This window comes from Gopherus evgoodei, chromosome 1, assembly GCF_007399415.2.
Source record: "Gopherus evgoodei ecotype Sinaloan lineage chromosome 1, rGopEvg1_v1.p, whole genome shotgun sequence".
In the NCBI taxonomy this organism is placed as follows: Eukaryota; Metazoa; Chordata; order Testudines; family Testudinidae; genus Gopherus; species Gopherus evgoodei.
In genome coordinates, this window is record NC_044322.1 from 60274896 (window position 1) to 60289077 (window position 14182).

Sequence of the window (14182 nt, forward strand, 5' to 3'; positions counted from 1 at the left end):
TCTGTAGTTTCCTGGGTTGTTTTTATTTCCTTTTTTATAGATGAGCACTATATTTGCCCCCTTCCAGTCTTCTGGAATCTCCCCCGTCTCCCATGATTTCCCAAAGATAATAGCTAGAGGCTCAGATACCTCTTCCATTAACTCCTTGAGTATTCTAGGATGCATTTCATCAGGCCCTGGTGACTTGCAGGCATCTAACTTTTCTAAGTGATTTTTTACTTACTCTTTTTTTATTTTCTCTTCTAAACCTACCCTCTTCCTGTAAGCATTCACTATATTAGACATTCCTTCAGACTTCTCAGTGAAGACCGAAACAAAGAAGTCATTAAGCATCTCTGCCATTTCCAAGTCTCCCGTTACTATTTCCCCCTCCTCACTGAGCAGTGGGCCTACCCTGTCCTTGGTCTTCCTCTTGCTTCTAATGTATTGATAAAAAGTCTTCTTGTTTCCCTTTATTCCTGTAGCTAGTTTGAGTTCATTTTGTGCCTTTGCCTTTCTAATCTTGCCTCTGCATTCCTGTGTTATTTGCCTATATTCATCCTTTGTAATCTGACCTAGTTTCCATTTTTTATATGACGCCTTTTTATTTTGTAGGTCACGCAAGATCTCGTGGTTAAGCCAAGGTGGTCTTTTGCCACATTTTCTATCTTTCCTAACCATCGGAATAGCTTGCTTTTGGGCCCTTAATAGTGTTCCTTTGAAAAACTGCCAACTCTCCTCAGTTGTTTTTCCCCTCAGTCTTGATTCCCATGGGACCTTACCTATCAGCTCTCTGAGCTTACCAAAATCTGCCTTCCTGAAATCCATTGTCTCTATTCTGCTGTACTCCCTTCTACCCTTCCTTAGAATTGCAAACTCTATGATTTCATGATCACTTTCACCCAAGCTTTCTTCTACTTTTCAAATTCTCAACAAGTTCCTCCCTATTTGTTAAAATCAAGTCTAGAACAGCTTCCCCCCTAGTAGCTTTTTCAACTTTCTGAAATAAGAAGTTGTCTGCAATGCAGTCCAGGAACTTATTGGAGAGTCTGTGCCCCGCAGTGTTATTTTCCCAACATATATCTGGATAGTTGAAGTCCCCCATCACCACCAAATCTTGGGCTTTGGATGATTTTGTTAGTTGTTTGAAAAAAGCCTCATCCACCTCTTCCACCTGATTAGGTGGCCTGTAGTAGACTCCCAGCACGACATCACCCGTGTTTTTTACCCCTTTTAGCCTAACCCAGAGACTCTCAACACTTCCGTCTCCTATGTCCATCTCCACCTCAGTCCAAGTGTGTACATTTTTAATATATAAGGCAACACCTCCTCCCTTTTTCCCCTGTCTATCCTTCCTGAGCAAACTATAGCCATCCACACCAACATTCCAGTCGTGTGTATTATCCCACCAAGTTTCAATAATGCCAACAATGTCATAGTTGTATTTATTTATTAGCACTTCCAGTTCTTCCTGCTTATTACCCATACTTCTTGCATTTGTATATAGGCATCTAAGATACTGGTTTGATCTTGCCTCCCAGGTTTGCCCTGACCCTCCTTCCTCACTGCCATTATAGCCCGTGCTCCCTTCTATTTCCAACCCATCTCCCACGTCTTGTTCCCCACTTACCTGTGGGGTTTGCTCACCTGTCCCCTATGTTGCTCACCTGTCTCTATGTTGAGAGGTTTTATTATTGCAGCTTGCCCAAGTCACTATTATTATAAGTAAACAGTTCCTTTTTAAGATCCTATTTTTAAAAGTTTATGACTTGAAGTTTTGCAGCTTGCAGTACACAATTTGGATTAGGAATTACACCTCTACCTTGATATAATGCTGTCCTCGGGAGCCAAAAAATCTTACCGTGTTATAGGTGAAATTGCGTTATATCAAACTTGATTTGATCTGCCAGAGTGCACAGCCCTGCCCCCCTGGAGCACTGCTTTACTGCATTATATCTGAATTCGTGTTATATCGGGTGGTGTTATAACGGAGTAGAGGTGTACTTGTATACATTTTTAAAATACAAAACAATTGAATTTTTGAGAACCTGTCACTGTTCATAGTAATTTTATTTGTAACAGTTTTTTAATACAATGTGCTTATTAACAGCATACTGAGCCGAAGCATAGACTGATGCACTCTTGTTTAAATAATATTCAGTTATTATTCTAAAATGGAATCTGTAGAGTGCAGAAATACAAGAAAAGTCACTGCAGCATACAGTTTTCTTCCAGTTATGTAGTCTATGCACTCTCATTGGTTCTGAGTGTCTAATTTGCATAATCACTGTACAGTGTTCTTAATAACTATATTATGTGCAAATCCCAGGATTCTAATTGGCTGACAGACATTTTTAGCTAATCAGAGTGTAAGAATTGCTTGAGAACGATGCTGTATATATGCAAATCTCTAATATGGCTACTAATGGTTAAAATCTCTGCTCTGTACTCACAATTATCATGCTGTTTGGTGTTAATAGAAATGTAACTTCACCCTCTCACACTGACTGTTCAGCTGACCCAGAGAAATTCCAAAATGTATATATGAAGGGAAAGAGAATAAAAAAAACAACAAAAAGCAAAGAAGTGGGTCTGTGAACATGCTATGAAAGGGGAAGTGTTTTTCTCTAGCAAAGGCAGGTCCACTGCTCTTCTCTAGAGAGGGTAGGTTTCTGGTCACCACAGCACTGAAGTGTCAGCTGTCAGTCCAGGGCATGCTTAGCCGTAGGCCCTGCCCACTGAGTGAATCTTAAGAATGCTTTGCCTTCCAAAGGCAGCACAGTCAGCTGGAGCACTCCTGTGAAGTGTTTGCCTGTTAGTGCTAGCTTTTAGAGCAGGGGTCAGCAACCTCTGGCACGTCTCTCGCCAGGGTAAGCACCCTGGCGGACCGGGCCAGTTTGTTTACCTGCCGCGTCGGCAGATTCGGCCGATTGTGGCTCCCACTGGCCGTGATTTGCCATCCCAGGCCAATGGGAGTGTCGCGAAGCCACGGCCAGCGCATCCCTCTCCCACGCCACTTCCCGCCGCCCCCACTGGTCTGAGATGGCAAACCACAGCCAGTGGGCATCATGATTGGCCGAACCTACCGACGCAGCAGGTAAACAAACTGGCCCAGCCCACCAGGGTGCTTACCCTGGCGAGTCACGTGCCAAAGGTTGCTGACCCCTGTTTTAGAGCCTTGGCAGGGCCTCTTCCTTAGGGAGTTTCCTTTCCTTCCTTTCTTCATATCCTTTTCTTTCCCTCCTCATTTGCTGGTCCTCCACAGAGCAGAGAGTACAGCCTCCACTGTGTGGGTCCTGCTGGCAATGTGAATTTGTGAGAATCTTCTTAATTTTCCCTAATAAAATTCAATTTTTGAGGTTTTGTTCTGTGCTGTCATTTCAGTAGAGTACTTTAACTTTGGTACTCTCACAGATGAAATCCTAAACCCTAGAATAATGCCCTTGTTTGTGCGTTACTCTTTCCATCTTCTTGTTTAAGGAGACAGTGATTACAAATTGAAAGCACTGCAAAAATCTGAACCTGACCTATGTTAGAATATTATTTACTTGCTTTGTTTAGGTGTCACATTATTGTTAAACATGTTGGCTAAAGGAAATTGCCCCATATCTGTCAACAGTAGCATTGTGTGTTTGATTCTTCCTAAAAAACTGTCAGAAAGTAGCATAGTGCCAGCTAAGAATTAGTTTTCTTCTTTAGCCCTGCATTGCCAGCTCCCATCCCAGTGTGACACACTGAAATTCTCTAATGATGATTTCACAACCATAAAAATCTGCTGGAGAATGAAACTGGCCTATGGGTAATAAAGCGATTATATTGCATTGTTGTGTGCTGTCGCTAAAAACCCAGCATTTAGTTATGCACACTCGCCCCCAAAACATTTCATGTTCCAGTGGGGTTTCAGCATTGCTGTGAAATCACAGCATGCTGCAACTGAAGATGTAGTACCAAAGCGGGAGCCAGTTATCTAAACTGGGCTGCATATTGTGAGACTCAAAAGAAGAACAATGATTTTTAGATATGTGCTAAATGCTCTAATTAGCCTAGCTATTGGGGGGCATTGAATATGTATTGCCAAAGCTAGTGGAATTTTGACATTTCCATTTGCAAATCTCTTATATGAACATGACATGATTGTAAATGTTCTCTGTATATTTTGCTACAATACTAGCTTGGACCCTGTTGCTAGGAAAATTGGACAATTTCTAATGAGTACTTGCATTTATTGTACAAAAATAGTTGTTTGAGGGAAACAACTTGAGCACAGTTTAGGATTTGTTTATTTACATGATGAAATGTGAGGAAGTACTCCCATGTTTTTAGCAATTAACTCAGAAAGTGTAATGGACGTGGCTTTCTGGGATACATGATGTTAAATCTAGACTAAAACTAATCTGGTCAGCAGTAAATTTACAGTGTATATGTATGCAAGAAAATAAAGTAATTTGTCTTGAAACCTTCTCCCCTACTCCTCAAAAATTATGGTGCATTTGATAGTCTCTTGACCTGAGTAGTTAGGATTTTGCAATATTAAGCTTTGATTATAAGCATCATTAAAATATTGCCTTTTGTTCTGGTCTAGAGCGATTTGGAAAATCAAAACAGCTTTTACAGTGTTATAAATTGAATATTTCCATATACTCAGTAATAATGCAGGAGTTACTGATTTCAAGAAGCAAATACCAGTGATGAGATGATGATGCTGAAACAAAAAATAGTGTTATGTTACATTTATGTAAAGACAGTCATTCCTTTTTCTAAGTACTCTGTCTGACTTATTTACAGGTGACCTATTTTCACTAGATACAGAGGATACACAAGATTTTGATGCTAGTAAAGCAGACTACATTTTTCATGTTATCAAGGTCCTTAGATGCTTGCATTATTTTTATTTGCAACAAATCTATTCGTTTGGAGCAAGTTTAGGTTGATTTTTTTTTCCAAGTACATTACTAATTGTACGTTAGAATGTTTTATAACATTTAATTAGTGTTAAATATATCACAAGTATTTTAACAGTGACTTTGATTAGTCAGTCTAATTCCGAGATTGTGAGAAATGCAGTATAGTCACACACTTTTGATTTGGGATGGATTTTCTTTCTTTTTTCTTGAAAATAAACTAATTGCAATAGAAACTTGTATTTGAGATGAAGTCAGAGTTAACTAGTATAAGAGATCAATGTCTCACCTTCAAGTGATATAAATGTGCGTAATTATAAACATATTGGATCAAATTTGTCTCTTGACTTCAGTGGCTGTGTGCCAGAGACAAATGTGACCACTGGGACTTTTCTTCACATCATACAAAAAATGTTCCTATTAGTTCTTGATTATTGTAGTTTGCTGTAATCTATTGCAATGTTTTTATTGTAATAACTTGAATGTGCATCCTGTTTTATGTGGTAATATTTTGAGCTGAAGACATTTTGAGGTGTAGCAAATAAGCTCTCATACCCACAACATAGTTAATACCAGGTCAACAGGAAGCACTCTCAAATTATTTATTTATTTGAAAATGTGAAGTACGTATTCACATATTAAATGAAAGACGATAAAAACCAAACTGCTAAATGTTAAATTTTTTCTAATAATAATAATTTAAATACATATCTTGGAGTTCATACATACAATGCAATTTATACCTTCAAGTCAGCGGGACTGGTATGGGTACCTGCATGTTCCCACAGTATGCCAACATTTTTATGGCTGACTTAGAACAATACTTCCTCAGCTCTCGTCCCCTAACGCTCCTACTCTACTTGCGCTACATTGATGACATCTTCAACATCTGGACCCGTGGGAAGGAGGCCCTTGAGGAATTCCACCAGGATTTCAACAATTTCCACCCCACCATCAACCTCAGCTTGGACCAGTCCACACAAGAGATTCACTTCCTAGACACTACCGTGCTAATAAGCGATGGTCACATAAATACCACCCTATACTGGAAACCTACTGACCACTATACTTACCTACATGCCTCCAGCTTTCATCCAGACCACATCGCACGATCTATTGTCTACAGCCAAGCTCTAAGATACAATTCAATTTCTCCAATCCCTCAGACAGACACACCTACACAATCTCTATGAAGCATTCTTAAAACTACAGTACTCATCTGGTGAAGTGAAGAAACAGATTGACAAAGCCAGAAGGGTACCCAGAAGTCACCTACTACAAGACAGGCCCAACATAGAAAGTAAAAGAACACCACTAGCTGTCACCTACAGCCGCCAACTAAAATCTTTCCAGCGCATCATAAAGGATCTACAACGTATCCTGAAGGACGATCCCTCACTCTCACAGACCTTGGAAGACTGACCAGTCCTTGCTTACAGACAGGACGGACCCCAAGTCTGAAGCAAATACTCACCAGCAACTGCACACCACACAACAAAAACACTAACCCAGGAACCAAACCCTGCAACAAACCCCGGTGCCAACTCTGTCACATATATATTCAAGGGACACCATCGTAGGATTTAACCACATCAGCTACACCGTCAGGGGCTCGTTCACCTGCATGTCTACCAATGTGATATATGCCATCATGTACCAGCAATGTCCCTCTGCCATGTACATTTGCCAAACTGGACAGTCTCTTTGCAAAAGAATAAATGGACACAAATCTGAGATCAGGAATTATAACATTAAAAAACCAGTAGGAGAACACTTCAATCTCCTTGGTTACTCAATAACAGACTTAAAAGTAGCTTGAACAAAAAACCTTGAACAAAAAAATTCTTGAACAAAAAACCTTCAAAAACAGACTCCAATGAGAAACTGCAGAACTGGTATTAATTTGCAAACTGGACAGCATCGAATTAGGCTTGAATAAAGACTGGCAGCAGATGGATCATTACAAAAACTAATTCTCCCATACCAATTTTCCCCTACTGTTACTCACATCTTCTTGTCGACTGTTTGAAATGGGCCACTCTCATTACCACTACAAAAATGATTTTTCCTCCCTTGGTATTTTACTGTTAATTGAATTATCTCGTTAGCACTGGCCCCTCACTTGGTAAAGCAATTCCTATCTTTTCATGTACTATGTATATATGCCTGCTACTGTATTTTCCACTCCCTGCATCTGATGAAGTGGGTGTTAGCCCATGAAAGCTTATGGCCAAATAAATTTATTAGTCTCTAAGATGCCACAAAGACTCTTATTGTTTTTGCTGATACAGACTAACAAGGCTACCACTCTGAAATTTGTAAAAAGTGTTCACCATACATGATAGGGTGTTTTAGTCTTCTATCATTTTCTTGTGTGAGTTCATTCAAGAATATAGTAATTCTCTGGTTTCACCCACACAGCTGTTATTGGGGCATTTAGTGCACTGGATGAGGCACACCACATATTGTGATAGGCATGTGCCGGATTCTTGGATCTTGAAAGGTGTGTTGTTGGTGGAGATATTTGTTGGTGGAGATATGTCTGCAGGTTTTGCATCTGTTCTGGTAAAGTCTGGTGTGCTTTGAGTTAGTGTGTCCGGTCTATGGGGAGCTTGCTTCTTATGATGAGTTTGGAGAGGTTTGAAGGTGTGTTTGAAGGCCAGAAGAGGGGCTTCAGGAAAGATTTCTTTCAGGATGCGGTCCACATAGAGTGCGGGTTGCACTTGTTTAATGATACCCTGTATGGATTCCAGTGTGGAGTGGTATGTGACAACTAGGGGTGTGCGGGTAGCCAGGGTTTTATTTCTGTATTGAAACAAGTTCTCTCAGGGTATTTGAGTGGCCTATTCCATTATGCAGTCTACAAATATACAGTCATTATATCAGTTCTTGCACTGTGGCTAACAAATATTAGCCCACTAGACTAAAAGGAAATTCATTCTGAACAGTTATTGAGAAATATAGAAATCAGACACCTAATGCCAGTCAGAGTGCAGGATAGTATATCAATGGAGTTAAAAACTTTTTCAGTTACTGAATAGTTTCCCTCTGCTCTGATTGAGACAATTCTATTTCTTTAGAATACCAAATAAATAGATATAGATAAGGGTTATGAAAAATACTTTAAGTAATAATCTTTGATTTATTTTGTGTGTATAAGCACAGTATTTAAAATTCTTGTTTTCTTTATCTCTAGCATATGATGGTGATGGAGGATATGCTAAAAGACTTTTTGCTGGGAGAACACCTTCTTCTAGTTGGCAACCAGGTATGTTAAAACATATCTCTTTACAATATGTGGACCAAATTCACCATTGGTATAAGCAAGTGAAACTCTCTTTTGCTTCATTGAAGTTGCATCTGTCATGCCGTTGATAAATCTTCAGTTTCATGTGCCTACATCTGAGAATGTTATTGGAATCTAGTTTTAGAATAAGTAAATAACTACAGAGAAATCTAAATCTAAAAAGACAAATATACTAGTATTGTGTGTATATATATATATAGCCTTACTTGAAGGTACCTTAAATTACTTCTATGCAGCAACATAGAAAACTGATTGTATATCAGATTCAGTCACTTCATGTGCTCTTAAGATTTGATAAAGACTCTCTTTCTTTTTGTCTGGTTAATCCTGCTCAGAATTCAGGATGTGTTTTTTTTGTGTGTGTGTCCATAAAACACTGCCTGTTATCACTCCCACCACAGAAGTTTAAGTAACAAGAGGCTAGATATTAGGAATTAATCCAGTTGACATATTTTAAATATTTTTAAAAGCAGCCACATTAAGATAAGCCTGCTTTCATGCCATGTACACTATTACTTTCCCATTCAAGGTGCCAAGGTTTTCATCCTGTGTTTGCTTGCAAGCGTTGTAATTATAAAAAAAATCTATCCTTTTCTGTTCATTTATCTTAAGTTAAAAGTTTAATCTATCATTAGAAACTAAGTCTGATGTCACTGTTTTGTGTTATCTATTTGATAGGAACTGAAAGATTAACTCTACCAGCATTTCTTTAGTACTATAACACATATATGTCTTTCACTTCCTATAACATAGGATCAGTGGTGATTTGTGTGTTTGGGGGAGGGGAGGACACAAAATGCTGTGTGTTCAATTAGTTGAAGGTTTTGTGTGTGTATGTGAGCAGGTGAGAAAGAGAGAGCGAGAGAGACAAACTATACAGCAAATAAATGTGACGCTTAGGGGTTCATCCCAGACCAGTAAGGGGTTGTGTCACCACCTACGCTGTAGCCCTGGGAGCCTCTGTCCTGTGCAGTTTTGGCTCACATCCCTGATACCGGCAGCGTTCTCCCAAGCACAATAGCTCCAGCATGGCTTTCCGCAGCCTTGTTACTTACTCCATGCAGGGTGACACCAACAGCGCTTCCATCTCCCCTGTTGAGTCCAGTCCCGCTCAGTGGAACTGGCATTAACACCAGTGGTTCTGCCATGGCTTGAGGGCAGTGTGACCCTCGGAATCCACAAAACATTCTTTACCACTTCATTGCAAAGGCAGAGTAGATCTTATCTGTCCTATAGTCTTGTTCATATTATTCACTGGTTCACGTAACTGAAGTTTCAGAGTAGATGGCCAGACTCTCATGTACTTTGAAGTCAGTTTATACCACTTTATTTGATTAAACACACTGACCATGATGTACAATGCACTTAGCAGTTCTCTGCCTGCATACACTGTCTGTAATGCAGTCTGTACCACTGTGCAGCACAGCAGGTAACATAATGGAGAAAAGGGGCATGGCCAGAAGGAAATGGAGGGGTTGTGTGGGTATTCCCAAAATTATGGGTATCCTCTTCATTAAACTGCCCATAAAGAGAACAGAAAACCACAGCATGAGTTATAGCAGTTAAACTGTTGTATGTGATTTGAGGAGTGGGACTCAGAGATGCACTGGAAAACATTCCACACCAGCCCTGCTCACCAGTGCTATTCCTTGGTCATGACCACTGGACACACGTGGTCCCTGCTCCCTCCAGGCCTTCCATTTTCCCACTCCATTGTAGTTTTCATTGCTGAACATTGTCAAATCAAAGTTGCTGTTTCTGAGCCTGTGGTGGCTGCCCACCTCTTGCTGAAAATTTACAACACTTTTATCACCAATAGAAATCATAAGCCAATTTCTATCCTGGTTGTGTGCTCATTTAACTAGCATAAAAAGTGATTTTTAAAATAAAAATGTAATGTTTAAAAGCATACCTTCTCCTTTAAACAGTTATTATTAAAGCAAGATGGAAAATGGCTTGGTACGTTTTATACTGGACTTTCATAATGCTACTGTTCACGTTTTCAATAAGCAGCAGGATGGTGATGACCAGCAGGAGACTCAGAAATGCTAAACGTAGTTTAAATGATTTCCAAATACAGTTAGCAATTTCAACATTTTGAATTTCCTCAATTCACATGTGGACTTTAGGATTTGCTAGTTAGCATCTGTATACTGGGTCTACTATTATTATTTTCTCCTCAGAAATGCTAGGAGCTTTGCATGTCTATAAGATAGGTCCCTGCAATCTAAATAAACAACTTATAGACAAAAGAAGAGGAGGGTAAAAGGTGCAACGTGTTTTAAAGATGTAGCATACTCTAAAAGTGCTAAATATCATTGTTAATAATTTAAACGAAGACCATCACAAGCTCACTTGGTAGCAATTTCTATTTCTGTTGCACTTAGTGAGAATTATAAAGTAAGCCAGCAGTAAGTAGGTAGTTCAAAAATGTATTAATGGTTTTAAAAATGTAACTGCCTGTAGAAAAATACAATAATTTGTCTTCCCTATGGAACTAGTATTGGCATCCAGCCTTATGCGAGGCCTTACTTTAGCTGATGCAGATGTGAACTTAGATTACTTGAAAAATTATGCTCTTACTAGAAATAAATTTTAGTGTGAGGAAATTAATAAACCAAGTGATTGACTCTTTCTTTAAGGTATTTCAAAGGCCGTGTTCTATAGAAAACTTGACCACGTTTCCTTCAAAGATAATATTCTTCTTCCAATCTAATTACATAAACACTTATGGAGAAACCAGGAGTACCATAATAGCATGTAACATTAAAGAAAACTCAGAATAACAAATGTATATTGTTTATCTGTTTTGTGGAGTGTGACAGGGTGCTGAGCAGAAAGACTGCAGAATCAGCCCACCGGCCATGCCAGCCCCATTTAAGTGAATAAAGTTGAGCTGGCTGGAAAGAACCTGCTCTAACTGGGGAGTGAGAGTCAGCTGCCAGCCCAATTAGCTCAGGGCTATATAAGAGGCTGGGAAGAAGGAAGCCTGGGTCGTGGGGTGAAGGAGAGAGCAAGGGAGAGCAGGCAGGGAGAATGCCCTTCCCTCCTGGGTTCAGGCAAAAGGAACCCAGAGCTGTGTACACTGTATGGTGAGAAGGTGGTGGGAGCACAGACTTATAAATAAGAGCACCAGTAGTTTCAGAACCAGAGGGTCTCTGAGTGACTTTATCTGAGCCTAGCAGAGGCAGGAGCCAGGAGGGCCAGCTGCGCTCTGCTACATGGAGCAATGTAGAGGACGTTTTTTTTTTCTTCAATCTATTGCCTGTGAAGGTGGGCAGCTTCCTTTACAAAGGAAGAATGTACCACCTCAAAGAACGCCTTGCCATTAACATAAAGATGTGCTATATAGTTCAGCTGTGCTATATTCCTCTCAGGATAGAAGTAATGTACTAATGCTTGCTTTTCTCAGATATTTTTATTTGGCTCAATCAAAACTTCAATACAACTGTTATTTATTCATCCTGATTTGCATATTTCTGTATTTTTGATTAATGCGTATTTTTAAGCTTATATAGCGGAAATATTTCATACACAAGTGCTATGCAGATATCTCTGAAAAGAAGAACTAATTTTTTCTTCTAGTGCTTCAGCTAAGATGATTAGTCATGTTTCTTGTGGGTGGTGATTTTAAATCTGGCTGTTCCATGGGGGCAAATTACATGAGACTGGAGAAATTATTTGTTACCTCAGTCTGTCCATAGAACAACCCAATATTTTCAGCATTTTTATATGAAGTGTGTAGTTAAATTGCTCATTACTCTAGATATCAATGTGTATATAAGAGAGCAAGCTTAATTCTTGACTCTTTAGTACAAGACTCAAGGAGTGGCTTTATGCCATCCTTATGCTCCTTGATCTCCATAGCTACCACAGCCTTGTTTCAGGGTTGTTCTAACTTGGGTCCACTGGTAACTTCTCCTAAGAGGCTGTTCCAATACGCAGCAGCATTTCTTTTCCCTGCTCATGTCTCCAACGTGTTCTTTATACCAGGGATTCTCAAACTGGGGGTTGGGACCCCTCAGGGGAGTCACGAGATTATTACATGGGGGGTTGCGAGCTGGCATCCTCCACCCGAAACCCCACTTAGCCATCAGCATTTATAATGGTGTTAAATATGTAAAAAAGTGTTTTTAATTTCTAAGGGGGGTCGCACACACAGGCTTGCTATGTGAAAGGTGTCACCAGTACAAAAGTTTGAGAACCCCTGCTTTATACCATGGAGGCCAGGTTAGGGTTCTGTAGAGGTAGCTATGCTGGCTCTTTGTCAGTTAGGATTTCCTCAGGAAGTCAGTTAAGCTGGCGTTAATGGTCTCTTGATGGCACAAAGAAGCCTTATCATGGGCCTGGATCTGTCCCAAGTGTTTAATTAAATCATTCCCTCTTGCTGGAATATTGTTCTTAGTAATAACAATAGTTTACACTTATATCCAAAGCGTAAGTTTACAAACACTATGTTAATCACTGAAGGACTCTGGTGAAGTATTCCCATTTTATAGATGTGAAAATCTGAGGCAGACAGAGGTAGTGACTTGTCACAGTGCAAGTCTGTGGGAGAGCCAGGAATAGAATGAAAGAGCTTTGACTCTGATTCCCTAACCATTTTTGCCAGTCAAGGATTTTGTGTGGTACACCATAGTGTCTGTGCAAGCACATACTGTACTCCTTCAAGCAGCTAAGTTTAAAAGTTAACCAACCTTGACATTTTAATAATAGTTACGATTTGGTGAGGAATGCCTGTTTCTAAATATTATATGCATATTTTTAAAATATATCATTCTCACTGACTTAAAATAAAGCTGCAACAAAAGTTTGATGAAACACACACGAAAGAAAAAGTCTAAGGTGAAGTCCTGGCCCCACTGGAGTCAATGGCAAAACTCCCATTGACTTCAAGGGGCAGGATTTCACCAGTAGTGGTGTTAGCACTACTCACTCCATTCCTTGGTGCTTTACAGCACCCAATTAGCATCTGAACATTCTTTTGGAAGCTAGGCGTATTCTTACTCTCATCATTGGCAATGATAGCTTAGAAAGAAATAAACAAAAGGCAGCCATGTTGTCCTCTATTCCATTAGAGAGATGAGGGGAAAAAACTGCAACATTATTTAGTTGTTGGGAAATATCTAAATTGTGTGTGTGTGAGTTCCTAAGACAGTATTACAAACACACAGACAAACCACGCTCTCTCTCTGCATGCAGATGAAAGCCAAAAAATCTTTCTTCTTCTAGTAGAGTATCCAATTTATTTGATATTTGATATGTTCTGTACTGAGTCCGTATTTTGATCTGTCTCTCTGCAGCTTGGTTTTTGCCACAGTTGGCTCTAGTCCCGTTCTGCAGAGAATTAGGCATGGAATCTACTAGGGATTGGCACATGATACTGATTCTAACCATCTGCCATAGTTTTTTAAGGTCTTTTAAAAAAGTGCATTATGCAGTTCTTCCTCTGTGTAGCTGTGCTGAAGCTAGGTGGTACATTTCAGTGTATCAGCCCATTTATGGTTTTAATATCTCACAACTGCAGTAACAGCAGCGTATGGAGGTGTAACCATCTCTATATGTGATATTATAGGTTTCCAGCTACGTTTTATTTCTACCTGATAAAAGATGTGTTCTTTGACTTTGTAGAAGAACTTATGATTTTGCTATATTATATCTTGTTCCAAATACTAGAGAATTTTAAAAGTCCTATAATTCTTCAAGCATGTGATTACAGGATACTGGCAATTATTGAAAATTTATCCAAGTCATTCAGAAAATATTGAATAGTGCCAGACCAGGACTGATCCCTGCAGGGTGCTATTATATATATCCTCTGTGGCAAACTCAGGACACTTAGCTACCAAGAGAGGGGTAGTAATTAGCCCCAGAAGGCTTAACTATGGAGGAATAAGATTCAGCTGGAACAGGGGTTACCAGGGAGCTAATTAGTTTCAGCTGGCCCCAATGGCTGGAGACCTTTTTAAACCCTCCCTGGCAGGGAAGCAGGGGG

General features: G+C 39.7%; 1 protein-coding gene across 1 annotated transcript in view; it reads left to right on the forward strand.

The window, feature by feature from the left end:
* VWA8 (von Willebrand factor A domain containing 8) overlaps positions 1 to 14182 on the forward strand; it is a 285192-nt gene that overhangs the window by 130321 nt on the left and 140689 nt on the right. Inside the window, 1 exon segment of the mRNA XM_030565861.1 lies at positions 8077 to 8148. Within this exon segment, the coding sequence (XP_030421721.1) occupies positions 8077 to 8148 (72 nt within the window).